This window comes from Aythya marila, assembly GCF_965140915.1.
Source record: "Aythya marila genome assembly, chromosome: 7".
NCBI lineage: Eukaryota > Metazoa > Chordata > Aves > Anseriformes > Anatidae > Aythya > Aythya marila.
Window position 1 is genome coordinate 33,359,911 of NC_139048.1, and position 16,281 is coordinate 33,376,191.

The 16,281-nt window shown below is 37.3% G+C and overlaps 1 protein-coding gene across 4 annotated transcripts in view; it reads right to left on the bottom strand.

Moving 5' to 3' along the window:
- The window catches only part of MYPN (myopalladin), a 73,130-nt gene that overhangs the window by 38,012 nt on the left and 18,837 nt on the right, over positions 1-16,281 (bottom strand). For 3 of the 4 annotated variants that reach the window (XM_082764972.1, XM_082764974.1, XM_082764973.1), the window contains exon 2: positions 8,874-9,809. The exons of the other annotated variant lie outside the window; for it this stretch is intronic. In XM_082764972.1, the coding sequence (XP_082621098.1) occupies positions 8,874-9,808 (935 nt within the window). In that variant the 5' untranslated portion in view covers position 9,809. The remainder of the gene's footprint in view (positions 1-8,873; positions 9,810-16,281) is intronic. 4 annotated transcript variants of the gene reach the window in all.

Consider the following 16,281-nt stretch of genomic DNA (forward strand, 5'->3'; position numbering starts at 1 on the left):
ATACAGAACAGAAAGAAAAAAGCAGGTGGGTTTGCAGTACCAGACTCAAATTTAATTGGAGAGTGTAGGTTTTATAGAGAAGGTGTAGTACTATGTATAGGAATCCAGTTTGGGTTAGTACTTAGAAATACTTATATTTTTAGGTAACTAGCTAAATTTAAAAAGCCAAACTGCAGTGCTGCCTTCTTCACTGTAATTTTTCTCATATATATAAATGGATACAAAACTTGAACAAAAAAACTGTGTTTGCTGTTCGTTGTTGCTTTCTTACCCGAGTATGGTTGATTAATGCATTTTGTGCGTATGTATATGGGGGCTATCATGCTGGTAACATTTTTTTATTTAATTGATTTTAAAAAATGAATAGTTGTTTCATCCATCTGGATATGGTAACCTGGTAAAAGTATCTGTTAGCTTCTGGGTGCATACAAATGCTATCAAAGCAATGGGAAATGTACTTACCGTTGTATGTTACAGCAAGTAGAATTAATTGAGGAAAGGCTAAGGATATGCTTTTGATTATTAAATTGTAGTAATTCTTATTTCTTAGCTCATACTATAAGATACTTTGATATATTTCCATCTTACATCATTTAGAAGAACATTAATGAGTAAATTTGTTTAACCATTCAACTACATTAACCTCTCAGAAGCATAACTTTTTACAGTAGTTCATGATGCAAATCAAGCATGAAGAAAAACACCAAATGAATACACCTGGGGGGAAAAAAAAAAGAAAAAAGAAAAAAAAAAAGGCAATATAATAAAATAGCCATGGAAAACCAGAATTTGATAGAAGAATGATGTAAAATTCAAAAAGGACTCTCAGAAGGACAATGAGGTATAAAGGAGTACAGAACTGCAACTTAAATGCTCTTTACATAGCTAAGAAGTGAACTGTGAACTATTTGTGCACCATCAATCCTGGCCATCCAACATGGCTTTCTTAAAGTAGGCAGGGTATTCCCCAGTCTACCTCAAGTTGCACGTTAGTGTAATCTTTGGCTGTACAGTCAACTGACTTGAGTGTACAGCCTGGAAACCATACAGGTCAGCCTAATATGGAGGGAAGCTCCTGCACAGTAAAATGAATCATAGTGCTTAACACAATTTCCCCTTTTAGAAAGATAACCCTTTGTAGCTAGAGATGTAGAATTGGTTTCTGTCTTGGTTTCTGTCTGTCTCCTTGCTATCCTCTTCTACAAGTCTCCATTGTAATGTAATTGAAAACAAGTCTCACAAAACAATTTTAATGAAATTAACATTTCCAACTGAAGTAGACAGGCATGTAGTAAATATGATGTTAATATAGAATGCCAAATGAATGTAAAATGCCCCAGTTCTCTTTTGTGACATTTCATAGCTGAAGTACAGATTTGCAGCAGTAAAATACATCCACATCCCTCTTGTAGGGTTTTACCAAAGAGAAATTGGCATTGTTCTCTATGGAGAACTTCACAATACAGTGTAAACACCAAACCCATACAGTGTACAGCACCTTTTGAAGTAATAGGGAGCAATGACAACAGCACATATCCTAGGATGCCAGGTGAGATAGCACATGTAGCAAGATAAATAAGAACTTACTGGGTGTTTGTTCTGGCTCAGACTAAAGTCCACCTAGCCCAGCATGCTTTGACCGTGGCCAAAACCAGACATTTATGGAAGAGTATAGGAACAGAGCGAGTATATACGTATATATATATAATATTAATATATTTCCCCAGAATGTTTAACCATTTGCCAGATATTTTTTTTCACACCTTTTTATTACACCCGTCTGAAGATGTAAAGAAAGTTTGTAATAGTTTTCAAAAGGCAGAATCACTGGTCTTAAAACAATTGTTTATAAACTACCTGTCTTTTAAACGATTTCTCTATCACAGTACCATTACCATTATTTTCTAGTAGATTAGATTGTATGGTCTTTGCTAACATTTTATTTGCAAATCCTGCTTTTTATTTGTGTTATTACATAATCCTATCAATTGCTCAGATATACATGTATTTATTCTGAAAGAGTTGTTTTCCACTTCTATTCAAAGTACATTTCCTTTAAAAAATAATGATCTTCCAAACTACTTTATTCAGGCTGAACCATTATATTCACATTTTCTCATAGTCCAGTCAAGAACTTTCAGATTCTCTAATGCAAACCTCTTCAAACAGAAGAAACAGCTACATTTATTTTAGACTTTGCCCATAATGACTGGTATTTTCCCCACTAATGGTTAGGTACAGCTTGCTTTTTGACTGGCTCCCCAGAAGTGCACGTTTTCTTTGCTTTTCTGTTCAGTGATGTTTTTTAGTAGTTCCAAGGGAAATATACTAATGTGCACTGCTGGGTTGATTGAAAAGATCCTTTGAAATTGATTAGTGCCATTTTTAGGTTCAAGAACAGGAAATTATATAGGATTCCTGTGATCCTAAGGGATCTATATATTAATTCTACATAAAACACTGTTTCTTCTTCCATCGTTTTCAAGATTTGCAATAGGTGCTAATTGGCAATGTTCACGTTTTCAGGAGAGAAAACAGTTGTGTGATTCATCACAGTTGTGTGACTGCAAGCACATATGGGTATTTGAATGTACAAGTTGTCTTTTAGGAGGGTAATTCATGTAGGCAACTGTATACTTTGGGAGCTGAGTCATGTCACTTACTCATGTCTTTTTATATACTTACCTCATGCTTCTTCCTTATAATGTAGTCTTGTTTTAGCATGTTAAGCACATATGAAAAACTATCGAAGAGAATACCCTTGTTCTCAAATTTGATCTCATTTTCAGCAGTATCTTTCAGAACATTACAATGACTTATGTACTACAATAACGTTATATTTTGTGTCGACTCAAATGCAGTTCCTCAGTCAGGTGACAAATAAAGCAAGACCCATTACACAAAATGTTGTGATATAATTATCAATAAGATATATGAACTCTGTTCCTACTGATCAGCCTTTCCAACCAGCCTGTTGCGTTCGTGTTGAGATGTCTGTATTGCATCCCCTTGTGAGGCTAATTCTAAATTCCTATAAGCAAAATTACACACATCATGTAAACTATTTCTTCCAGTTATTTCAGTAGTATATGAGTAGTATATTCCTTTAATAGACTTAAACAGACGATGAAACAGGATTGAATTGCTTTTTCTTTTTGCAGCTATTTTTACCTTTGACTAGTCCAAAATTTGCAATATAAATGACTTAAAATTTCAGGAATAAACTTCTGTTTTAAACCTGGGTTTAGTTCTCTACACAGTGTTCTTTCAACACTATTTTTGTTAAATTATTTTGATGTTAAGCCAAGAAAAGAGTGTGCTAAATATATTCTATTTCTTTGCAATGCTTACAGGTGAAAAAACTCTCTTGTAGAATTAAGCTTTGGGTAAATCTGTGGTATTGCCATATTACTCCTTGCTTGTTAACATTTTATTTTACTCTTACCATCAAAATGTTGTACGTGGTACCAATGAAATGTCAGTTACAAGGGGAGTTCTGACATTGAGATACGTGGCATGGTTGCAGTAGCAATACTCTCTGTCACTGACATTTCATTCCTGCCATGAATTGTAATGATAGCTTCATCATACAAGGCAGGTTCACATTAAGCACAAGCAGCGTCATCCACTGTGCCAAATGCATCCGAGGTATTAATCCATTGACTTGATTGGAGTTGCATGTTAAGAGAAGTTTGGCTCTCTAGGCTTTGAGCACTAAAACAGATAAATGTTTTCATTTGGCAGCCAGGAGAAAAAAAAAAAAAAAAGTTTAATCAATCTTATGTGACTTAAGAGTCCAAAAATCTGTGATTATTTGCAGATCTAGTCTTCTTAAACAAAGCAGCACTAAAGTGCACTTTTTAGGCTTTGTATGTGTATGTTAAAGAATGCATTCATGGAAACCTTATGACACAGAGCCTGTTTTTAGAACACTAAATCCTCATGACACTTCCAGGACGGCTGTGTATGCTACGCAATGTGATTCATAAGTAAAATTAACCTAGGGGTGATGTGCCAAGCAGTTTGGAAAAATGCAGACACCTCCAAACTTGAGGGAATAAGAAGTGCTCTCCTCACAGAGATGAGTGAGTATCATACCTATCATTACTCACACAGAAACAGAGCTTTAGAAGGAAGCATGGGAAGGAGGTCAACAAAACCTTTAACGCTTTGCAGATATATGACACACATCTCTTAAATGCTTATATCTTACCTGCATTATAGTCAGAATAAAGTAATGTATTGATCATTGTAGTAGTGCTCTTTGATTGCAAGCTAATGTTTGAGCTAGCTACAGGCCCTTGTACTACAGTACCAATCTTTGTTCATCTCTTCTGTGTCACTGCATTCAACTGATGATACTGAAAAAGGGTAACATTTCACTCAAACTTCTTTATAGATCGATAGGCTGAACCACCTTCCTCTAACATGTGAGCTTATTACATTAAGGCTGAGTTATCTTAAAAGCAGTTGGACAGGTCTATCTGTATTCGTCCGGGCAGGTTTTAGCTTTCCATGTACTGATACTTTAATCAGTTCTCATTTTCTTCTCTTGTTCCTCCATCAAATTATCTGTACCTCAGTGAGCTCTCATATAGACCAGGTACACTCACCAAGTCTGTAAATTATACTGCTTTATCATCGCCAATGATATTTGACCCTGATCCATCATGAAAGTCATTTACACCATTTTTATAGCATCCATTTTGTTTTGTACTGTCTTGCTTTCAAACATGGTATCCGACTGTTCATCATATTTTCCAGACTACTCCATTCCCGTGATCAGTTTCTTTCTAAGTCTCCTGTCTCTAACATCCTTCCTTATAATCCACATTACATCAGTTTAACCACCTGATTGCTCATTGTGGTGACCGAGAAATGATGTTACAGAGCTTGTTGGATCTTGTTCTTGTTTCACAATGCTCTAGGTTCCCACAGTACCACTACTACATTGTAAGTGTATGTATCACAAGCATTACAAGTAACTTGGGATTCATTTCTGTGATTAGGAAGTCCAGGGTAAGTCACAGGACACAAGCAAGCGTGAATTAGCACACAAGTGTCTGAGGGATGCTTGTTTATTTGTGGGCATTCACATAGGTTGAGGGAAGAAGAAATCATGTCTCAAAGCCAGCCAGCATTAAGCTTTCTTTTGCTGCTTGTTACCTTGCTAATGATTCCTTTCCTAGGGCTACTGATTTTTGTATCTGTCTTGCTTAGCTGTTAGAATTTTTCTCTCACAGTTCGATAGATGCTGAATTAACTCACCATAAACCTCAGGAAACTGTTACCCTAAAGGAAGGGGAGTTGCCAACTGTAAGCCCAGTCCTGGATACAGTTCCACTACTATGGCTAACAAGATGCTTTCTTCAGTATTCTAGAAACTCTACACTGCAGATCAAAGACAAGCACTATTTTTACCAAGAAAGCCTGTGTTCTCAGAGTTCCCATAGTTAATGGAGCACATACCCTGGAATATGTTACATTTTCTGGTTCCCTCTTCCTGTAGCAAAGACTATAAAGGCCAGATCACTGGAAGCACATGAATATGTATCATTCATGCAAATAAATTTTTTACACCCTTTCTTAGGGTGTAAAAACTCATACACATTGGTGGAGTTAAAAGAATCTTGGATGAACAGGACAAAAATCTTGATACCAAGCAATGATCAGGAAACTCTTCAGGCAGCTAACATTCCCAGCTTTCTCCCAGCTGACAGCATGTACGTACACACACATGCACACAAACTCAAGGGGAGAGTTTACACTGGCACTCTTGTGATTTATCTTTTATTTGTTAGTTTGAATTGTGAAACTGCAAGCCAACCCTGATCTTTCTCTTGAGTTTGACTGCTTGGGACTGAATTTCTATGGGACTTCTTTCTACCTTTCTGGGCTTACATTGGCCTTAGGGTATTAGACCTTAGGGCATGTGAGTGAATAATTACTAACCCCTCTCTTCTGTAATGCACTCAAATCCTGATGCCCTAACAGGCTGCAGTGAATGCAAGGTACATTTTGTCATTTAATTCAGGGTAAGAGCATGCACTGGAGCAGGTAATGCAACTGGCAGATAGATGCCTTGTAAACTGTTTGTCTGCTCACATCCCTACAGAGGCATTCCCTCCCTTCTGGACTTCTGTGTTAGCTCTTCTAAGCCCCTAGTCTTGTTACAAGCATGAGCCAGTAAACCAAACGGGCATTTCTGATGGAGTAGTACAGTGCCTGACAGCAGTGTGCTATTGGAAAAGTCTGATGGATACTTATTCTATCAAAGTTTAACAGCTCCTGTATTAACTGTCATGCACTTAAATAGATTGTTTTATTATCTAAAATAAAGAAAATCAAATGTTGAGACAGAAATTTCAGTGGAAAAGCTTCAGTTTTGATGGGACAAAAAGAGACCCCAGTTACAACGATACTCCTCACCCCATTCTGTGGAATCACAGTCCCCGAACTGGGTGCATAGGCATCCTGGCCATCCATGGATACTCCATGGGATGAGTCATTGTTCTTGGGTTCTCTGATTTGCCCTTGTGAGGTTTCAGTGACTTTATAGTGTCAGCTTCTAATTCAGATACTTGTTAAACACCTAAACTTAGATGGCATGAATACCTCTTGAATTTTATGTATGTGTCAAAGGCATGGGTATGACATGCTTTTAAAAGGATGATGTAGTGACCTTCTGGAGAAATACATATTATTAATACTGTGCACCAGATTAATTGTCTATAAACAAGCAAGGTGGTGCTCACCTTTTCTAAGTACAAAGAAAGCCAGACTGAGTTTGTGTACGAGTCTATCTATATAAGAGAAAATTATTTTACTTGTTCTCTCTGTATTGTAAATTATGAATGATGGGAAAAGAAAAATACGTGTGAATTGCTTCTCATGTCCAAGGATCCTAGTGGCATTTTTAATATCAAAAAGACTTATCAGGGCAAGTGCCTGGACAAATGAGTCTCAGTGCCTTTATAATCAAGAGATTTATAATTCAGAGAGGGGTGTTAGTACCTGGGGAATTATGATATTTCCTGTTTGTTTTCTGTCAAAAAGGGCAAATTTCTGGCACTGTTTCCTTCTTTGATCAGACTCCTCTATGAATTTAAGGGCTGAACACAATACAGCATTTATAATGGCATGAACTCCACCAAAGGAGTCTGTCAAAATTGTTCATTACAGAAGTGAATTTGGACATGAAGCACAGTAGAAAGCATATTCTTCCCAAACAAGGTATTTCTCTAGCTTCAGGACAGATACCTCTTTTAAAAATAAACATTTAGTCCTTCATATTCTTGTCATGGGCAAGAGACCCTAATTGGCACCATGGGTCAAGGTCCCGTTAGGGACTGAAAACCTACATGACACTAATGAATGCACTAGTGGGGCAAAATGGTCTGGCAGTTACAGTTCAGGGATCCTATAAACTGGATAACTTCTTGTCTTCATGACAAGATTGTCTGTAATGGACAACAGGCCACAACAAGAGGATTAAATTGTAGATCCTTGTTCCTATGTACTTAAAATTGTGTTGTAAAAGCTTCTTCCTTCTGAAAAATAGTAGCTGGTGTGTCAGAAATCCAAGGGAGCAGAAGACAAAGATTCTTTACCACAGAAATCTTTGGAGCTTCCGTACTTGGATGTTGAAATCATTTTCAATGATGGCGCCTGTTAGTTTGGTGAGGAAGATGATAAAGGTGTTGACTGCAGTAGAAGTGGCAGTAGTACTGTACCCAGCATTTAAATATAGAAGGAAGACAAGGACCAACAACTGGAAAAAGTGGACCATCTGTGAAGCTCAGAGTCCCTTAACTGGATGCTGAGGACACAAACAGCTCTTTACAACATTTAGAAAAGCAACACAGCTCTAAAAGGCCTACAGGATAAACTTCCATCTAGACTAAAGGAAATCTATTTATGATAGTGCAGATATGTATAGTATTTCTCTAGAATAGCAAATAGGATAACATTTTCCTTCCTGATGGATTGGTATAGTCCCAGCAAAGTAAATACAATTCCCACTGTCAGTGAGAGGGAAATTTGGTTAATTAGCTCTATGAGAACAAATTTGGATTCACAAATTCTGCTGAGATTAATAATTTCTGAGATAAATTTAAAACTTATAGTAATGTTTCTTATTTCATTGATGTTATTGATGAATAAAGAACAGCCCTTTCACATTGCCTTTCATCTTCAGTGATCTTTGTAAATGTTAGCTCTTTAACCTTCAAAATCCTTGTAGATACAGGTGAATACTTAATCATCAGATTTAGCAGACTCGTCACACAACATGAGTAAGTGTCAGTTAATAACAGTGTCTTCTACTTGGTAAAACAGAACTGATTTTTGTAAGGTTGTGACAGAATTGTTGTCAGAATCTGAATTAGAAATGATCTGTTGATGGTTATTTGTATAATAACTCAAATGATTTCCTTCCTTTTCTGTTCATTTATGGATGTCTTTGATTTATAGGGATCTATGTTCACTCATTTCAAATACCTTCAGACATCACCCTGAGGTCTCATGGTCGTCAGTGGTTTTAGCCGGTTTATACAATCAGACTTGGTTTCCATAAACTAACTGAAATTTCTCACTAAGAAGTTATCGGTTTCTTGTAATTATGGAAATACAGTATTTATGAACAGTACTCTAAAGTTCAAAGACAATAGCATGCCCCAAAGTGTGTTGTCGTAAAATATAAATTAGCTTTGTTATGTTTTAACGGAAGTGTTTGTTTGTCTTAATTTTGATAACCAAGATTAAGGGATTTCTGCTGCAGATTACATACATATGTGCATTAAAATATCTGGAGAGAGTAAGGCATACACCTACTGTTACAGAAATACAAAATGACAAGTGCAGAATATGTTTACCTGACTTCAGGTGCTGGGATTCCTACCACAATGCAGTCCAATTGCACTTTGGTTCCTTCAGGAACTTCCCTGCTCTTCAGTTTTTGAGTGAAGCGTGGTGGCTGTCCGATGGGCTCATCAGAATATACGGATGCAGATTCTGACTCTGCTTTTAGTTCTGCACTTGTCAGTTGATTGATGGATTCCAAGTTTGCTGCTGGTTGATCATCTAGTTTTTCAAATGCTTTCTCTGCTTTATTTTCCAAGTCTTGAGGTAGTGGAATGGAAAGCCTTTCTCTGTTTTCTGTTGTACTAGAGAGGCTAGGGCTACCTTTTTGAGCAGATTTATTCTTAGAATCAATTTTGCTCCTGTAGTTTTTGCATGTTCGGGGTCTTATTCTTTCAGAGTTGTGAGCTTTGAAAAGTGAAGAGAGCTCTTCAATAAAATCTGCGGCCTTGTTCAGGAATTCCTTTTTTGATTCTGATTCAGAGGGAAGGTGCTGTTTCTTTAGGTCTTGAGAACTCCCTTTGGAGCCTTTTGTATCTCTGACATGGTCCTGACAAAAGTTTGTGTGCAGGCCATTGTCTGATGTTTTCAGAGCTGTAGAGTGGGCCATTTGTTTATTTTTTCCTGTGTTTTTCAGTTGATCCGGGGGATAATGTGAATGTGTCTGAAGTTCATCCTGTTTAGTTTCAAGTGGATTCTGATCAATAGCTTGTCTTGCCAGGTTTACACTTTCATTTAGCTCTTCTTGGCTCAAAAAGGCAGAGAGATCTGGAAGGTCGTCTTGAGCAGCTATCTCATCTGAATCACAAGTGTTGCCATAAAGGAAATTATGAGAAGTGGACTCTGATCTGCTTCTTTCACTGTTCCCTCGATGTCTAGTTTCAGCTAAATAACTTTCTCTCAGAAGCTGAGATATTGAAGTTGAGGACTCTAAGCTGTCGTCTTGCATGCTGCCAATAAAAAGGACAAATAGGACCACGCTTTATCAATAGCAGATTTGTTGATTGCACAGAATTACAGGCTTCTGAAAAGCAGAATACAACATTTTCAAAGTGAATCTGGTTCCTGAACATTAACTTGGAAGTATGGCCTCGTTTTAAAGGCCTGCTTCTGTACATACTGCCAGATACTATTGCCTTTGCTCAGTGAAATCCATCTTTTATAACTTTCTACCATTGGTAGCCTTGTATTGCTAAAGCAACTGCAAGTGTGATAATTTATACTCTGGTCCAGGCAAAACTTCAACTGCAGAGCTATTATCTGAGTTTCAATGTCAAATCTTTATCATTGCTGATCTGTGAGCTAAGAAACAACCTCATCAGATAGATTAAATGCTGGGTATTTCAAGGACTGAAAGTTGTGGGGGAATAACAGCACTTTTAAATTAAGTAAATTTAGATTGAAAGGCACTGAAGTAGTAAGAAAATGAACCCTCAAAAGCATTTGAGGGATGAGGGAAGGAAGGCAAAAGGGAGAGGAGAAAAGATATATTCTATAATGACAATTTTTCATTTAAAATTCTTAAAGATACTGCATTATAGGAAACAATAATGATGTTAAATGCACTACAGCTTCTTAAATTAAGCATTATTTCTAATAAGCTATCTATTTAAAGTAAGTAAAGTAGATAATTATGTCATTATCCAATACAAACATCACTTGTACTACAGGTCTTTCAAAGTCATTCTCTTAGGTCATCCTGATTCTGAAAAAATGTACCACAGATGAGAAGACAATATCAGAAAGCCCATTTTTAACCTGATAAGTGAAGCTCTCATCCCTTCTGATACGTAGGTCAGTACTTCCATTTATTATTCTCCCTTTTTATTTACACGAGAGCCAATATGAATGTAGAGCAATTCAAACATCTTATTAACGTGCTAATCTTGGAGTGGCTTAAATATGAAGACAAAGAAGACAAATACTGTTCACAATGTTACAGAGCTGGTACCTCACAGATACTGAAAAAGGTGAGTGACTATGGACTCCCAGAATATGCAGTGCATGGGATCTCTCTTGAAGCTCTTCATTTATGGCCCAGCAAGTCTTGGTGTGGTGGTTTCAAATATTCCTACCCCAGGGTGTCTGCTTTGTCGCACTGCAGAAGGTTGTGTTCCTGTCATGGCATCAAGAGAAGGGAACATGCATGCCCCCTTCCTCAGCCGTTTCCATTCATAGCATTATGTAACAGCCAAAAGTGCCAGTGAAGGAAAAGTTAAAAAGGTATCTCTGCTGTGAAAGGCTTTCTGCTCTGCTAGAGGGACAGTTGTCTCTGGAAAAGGGCTAGTAAAAATTAAATGAGGCAGTAATAACTTGTACTTCTGCAATGTTTCTTCCAGGAATGTGAGAGACAGCCCTTCTATATTCACAAAATGGAAAGCTTCCATTTAAACTTTTTATATTCTTCACCGAATGAGCTATCATATTCTCATGTGCATTTTGAGGCCTAAATCCCTGTCTGATGCACAATATGTTCTGTTTCCCATGTAAATATTTAACATTTTTGATGCATTGAGTTCATTGTTTTATTTTGTAATAGGAAACAAGCAAACTCAGTAAGACAACAAAAGCACCCAAACAAAGTACTGATAAATTTGTGCCTGTAGGAAAAATGACAAATAAAATACCATATAAGTTATATACTTCTAAACACCCAATTTAGTTCCCAGTGCAAATTCCAGCTGTAAAGCACCACCTGCCTCACTCCTGCAACTGAGCCAGGATCTTCAATACTGATTGAATGCCTGCTGTTAAATTATCTGGCACAGTGATTCAGTGAAGCTGTAGAGCAAAAAAGAACATTGATTTGGGAAGCCCACATGAGATAATGCTGTAAGCTGTTTCATGATTGGACAAGGTATATAATACAACCTCTTAAGAGAACAAAGAGGTCTCCCTAAGGCATAAAGTTCCTGCTCTATGGATACCACTTTTGCTTGCTCAGCTTTTACTTCTTAAACAGCTGTGCAACCTTACTGTAGCTGAATGCGTTTAAGAGATTATATTATCTTGTTTATGTGCTGATGGCACACTCTGTACAGTAAAGGTCACAGCTAAATCTACAGTTTCAGCTCTGAAGAGTTTAAATGCGTTCTGACATAAGGAGTTGCAGCCTGGGAGAGAAACTCTGCACATGAATGAATGTGTTTAGATAGGCAGAATAGCTTTATACTTCTAGTTTGCAAAAAAGTACAGCAAATAAGCCACTGTCTGATAGCCAGAGGAGGATAAGTAGATGCAAATTACTGCAAAATAACAAAACCAGGGGTGCTTATAGCTGATGAAAATCTAAGGTGATAAAGGAAATTAAAGTGGCCAAATCAAGACTTCCTTGCATTGATGGTTCATTTTAGCTAGCTGTAATGCATTTGGATCCAGCATCTCCTGTTCAGATGACCAGGCTGGACAGTGTAGCCATACATGGAAGACCAAAACCCATTTGTTTGTCACGGTCCTGACTGAACATGTACGAAGCAAATGGACAAATGACTGGTTCAACCCTGCCTGTGCCCTTCCGAGGAGATTTGAGCAAGTGCAAGTGGGAGAAATCAAACAGTTCTGCAGGAGAGGAGCTGGAACAGCTTCCTTCCTTGTGTCCATAACAGAGCAGAAGGAGTAGAAAGGATCAGAGTGCTCCTTCAGGTGTTGGGAAGCAAGGTACTGATGAGAATAAATCTGAAGCCAAATTCTTCGTCCTTAGAGAGCCTTCAGTTTTCTTGAGAGCTCACCCAGGGTCAGAATGTTATATCTAACTCTTCTTTATTTTCAGCTAGTGTAGAATATAACTTTTAATTCTATTTTTAGTGAGGGAAAAGATGAGTACTAGTCAAACGTAGCACTTTGAGGCAGTGCATGGCTACTGAAGTTTTAAGATATTTTGAATGATGTGATATTTCTAATTAAATGGAAATGCTGAGTTCAGGCAAATGTTGCTGTGAGGCTGCCAGACAGTCCATTTACAAGCAAGCCTTGCAAGATGCCCTGTTCCTTTTTTTTTTTTCTTTTTTCTTTTTCTCCTACAAGGAGTTATTTTCTCAAGTAGTATAGAGGGCTAATGACTGAAGGAAGCACTGGGTAGGCTGAAGCCATCCAGATTTCACAGTCAGGGGAGATCGGCTTTGTTTCAAATGAGCCAAGCGTACAGCCTGACAAGGTCTGCGGGCTAGACAATAATATGTCTGAATTCAATATATTTTCTAAAATATCTTTTCAGACCACCTTTCTAGTGAGCAAAAAGATATCACCATAGGGAAAACTGTGCTATTGCAGGTTTGATTAATGGTAATTGATATTTATTGTGGCTTTATATAGCCAAAATAGGAATCTCGGCTCCTAAATTAAGACGTGGGCTTGAATGCAGTCTTTCTCTTTCCTTGACTTTCTAGATTGTTTAGATTGTGTTGTAGAATTGGCTTTGATATGCCTTGAGCCGTTCCTATAATTTGTTCAGATTAGGACTTTGGAACAGAAGCGTCTTTGTGGCCACAAAGAAGCCATCCCACGCTCACGCAGTGCGCAGCAGCACAGAAGGCTGGGAGCAAACAAAGTATGCTGTAACTACAGGTATCTCTGTGGAGCTGTAAGGAGTAAGCCGTAAGAGGACAAACTCTGGTAAAAACAAAGTAGAAAGTAATCTGTGGTGTTGATGAAAGCATCAAGAATTTTGCAGACTGGAAAAATCTCTCTCTTGATGAACAGGTATCAAGGGGAGGAATTGTAATGCTAGTTACAAATACTAGCTCTAAACTGGTGCTGTTTAGGACTGGGAAGGGAATGACTGGCCCCAGGAGTCAGCTGTCCTCCAGTCTTGGCAGTTTGTTACTTCCAGCACCAAAAAGTGCATTAAGGGCAGCCTCTTTTGCTTTCCCAGGACACTAACAGCAGTGACCCTGGGTACTATTATATTGAGAGGCACCAGAGGATGTCACGAACAAAACTGACTGCATGTACTTCTTCATTCCACTAATTCTGTTTCCTTGAGCAAACTAACTGCATGAGCTTTCTGATTTTTCAAGAGACTGTGTCTACAGCAGTGTTCTCTTATTAGCCAAGCAATCTTTAAGATAAAATATACACAGAGGTAGAATTAGATTCCAAAGATTGTTTGTGCAGTGCCTTGACATGAAAATCATTATATGGAGGGCAAGAAAATCACTCCAGCAAGCTTGTGCAGTGTGCTGCTGTATCCTTTCATTTCCTATTGCTGAGTCATCACTGAAAGAATCTGATCTTTTTCCTAAGAAAACATCAGTAATGAAATCTCTGCAAAACCAAAGGGATTCACAGGTATGTTTGAATGCAGGTCATCTGTTCTCTTTGTTAGAGACAGCTTTGACTGCTTAGTACCCTAAAGACATTCTTTTCAAACAGTCCTTCACTTAACCCTAAAAAAGAGGCTATCTGCAAATAGCAGATTTAATGCAAAAAGCACTTAAAAATCTTCTTTGGCCTTCACTTGTACTTAAATTTCAATAGTTTTAGTCAGCACATGTTGCTTCTAGCTGGCTTTCCAAGCTACCATTTCTTTGAGACTGCTGTTGTATGAAACCCCAGGATCAGAACAGCTAGCAAACTGCTGCTGCTTTCTTTGCATGGCGGCATCTTGTGGGATTTACACATCAAATGTGCTGTATGTCCAGCACCTCTGCATGGAAACTAGAAAGTTTAACAGATCTTAGAGGCTTCTATCTTTTTCCAGTTAATTTAATTGCAAATAAATTGCATTTACGTATCTGCTGTTAACGCTAACAGTTACATAGGTGTTTCAGCTGCAGGATCGCAGCTATGAAAAACAAGAGATGACACGAGCAGTCTGTCTCCCACACATTTAAAGATCACAATCACATTCTTATGTGCTTGCAGGAATTCTCACTTGGCAGTTGCCATTGTCACCGTTTCCGGTTACTGCCTGTTGACATGCTGTAGCTGCTGGAGGACAGACTTTGAGACTCCAGAAGTATGAGAGGTTAGGCCTGAAGCAGAGGACTAAGGTTAGCCGTCTTGTTTGTGGTTATGGGTTCGAGTGTAAGGCATTTTTAATAATTGTATCTAAAAATCTTTGTACAACAAGGTTATTTACTTTTCTGCTTTAGACACATTAGTAGCTTCAAATTCTATTCCTTGTAATGAATCAGGAAAGTCAGGTAGCTAAATTCCCATTTCCAAGTAATGTAATTAAATAATGGAAAATGAGGAGAGAGCCTCCAAGCCCAAGGGTATAAAAGCTTCTTGTTGGAAATAAAATCCCTCTAAGAACAAGTAGGCTAAAGGTTATGTCCATGTTTAGGAAATGTCCTGCTTCTTCATCTGTATTTTTCAACATAATCTTTTCAGTATTCTAAGTACATTTTTCATTTTCTTCCACTTAACCAATTTAAAAATTTCCATATCTTATTGCTGCCATTTGATTACAAGTCTAATAGAGGCTGGTAGCTTTTTATTGCTCACTGTAACATTACTTTGTTAATAGTGAAAAGACTGGTGGTGGTGTTTTAAGTATCTTCACATATTGCTGCTCTTGGCTTTAACGTATGTATCTGCTGTTTAAAGGATTTTTAATTGGTGTTATAACTGATGTATGGCTACTACTGTCTCTGTTCAGATAAATAAGTAGTGTCAGACCCTCTTCTGTAAATAAAACTTATGATAATCTAGCTTCTCCCTTAGATATGCTGCAGTATAAATCTGGAGTAACTTCACTTACACTGCCCAGGATATTTACGTGAAGCAGCTGTGAGCAGAATTACTAAGCTCAGCCTTTGCAGGCCCTTTATCTGTAAAGGCCAAACAGGTAATTTTTTCAAGTAGTTCTCAGGTAACATGTAAACTTTTCCTTGATGAACATGAATCTTAAACATTGAAAAGTGTGACCTATGTACAACAAAAGGGAAGAAAGAAGGAAAAAAATAACTATAGAATATCCAATCTTTAGAATTTGGGGGAAATTTCATTATTTTTAATAAATCTTTAATGGTTTGGGAGTTGAATAATGCCTTATTTTTGAATATTTATTATAATGGATTGGGATTCTAACTGGTAAAAAAAAAATCCTTTTAAAATGAAATTGCTATCTTGATTTTCATAGGAAAAGGGAATATAGAATTGTATTATTATCTATATACAGTTATGCATCATCTATGTTAAACAACATTACGTTGAAGTAATAAATAATTAGAATGGAAATATAACTCCATATTATTTACCATGTGTTTTTTTATAAACATGTTGTTAATAAATTCAAACCAAATACAAGTGATTTGAAGCAGGCAATATTTAAGTCTAGATTTCTGTAGCAGAGGATCTATTTTGGCTTTTTTTTGTAGTGATGTTGGTCTCCTTTAACACAGCTCTTCTCTTGTTGGGAGATGTTCACTGTTTCACTCATAGGCATTTGAATGTTACTCAAAATGTTCAGATGTTAGA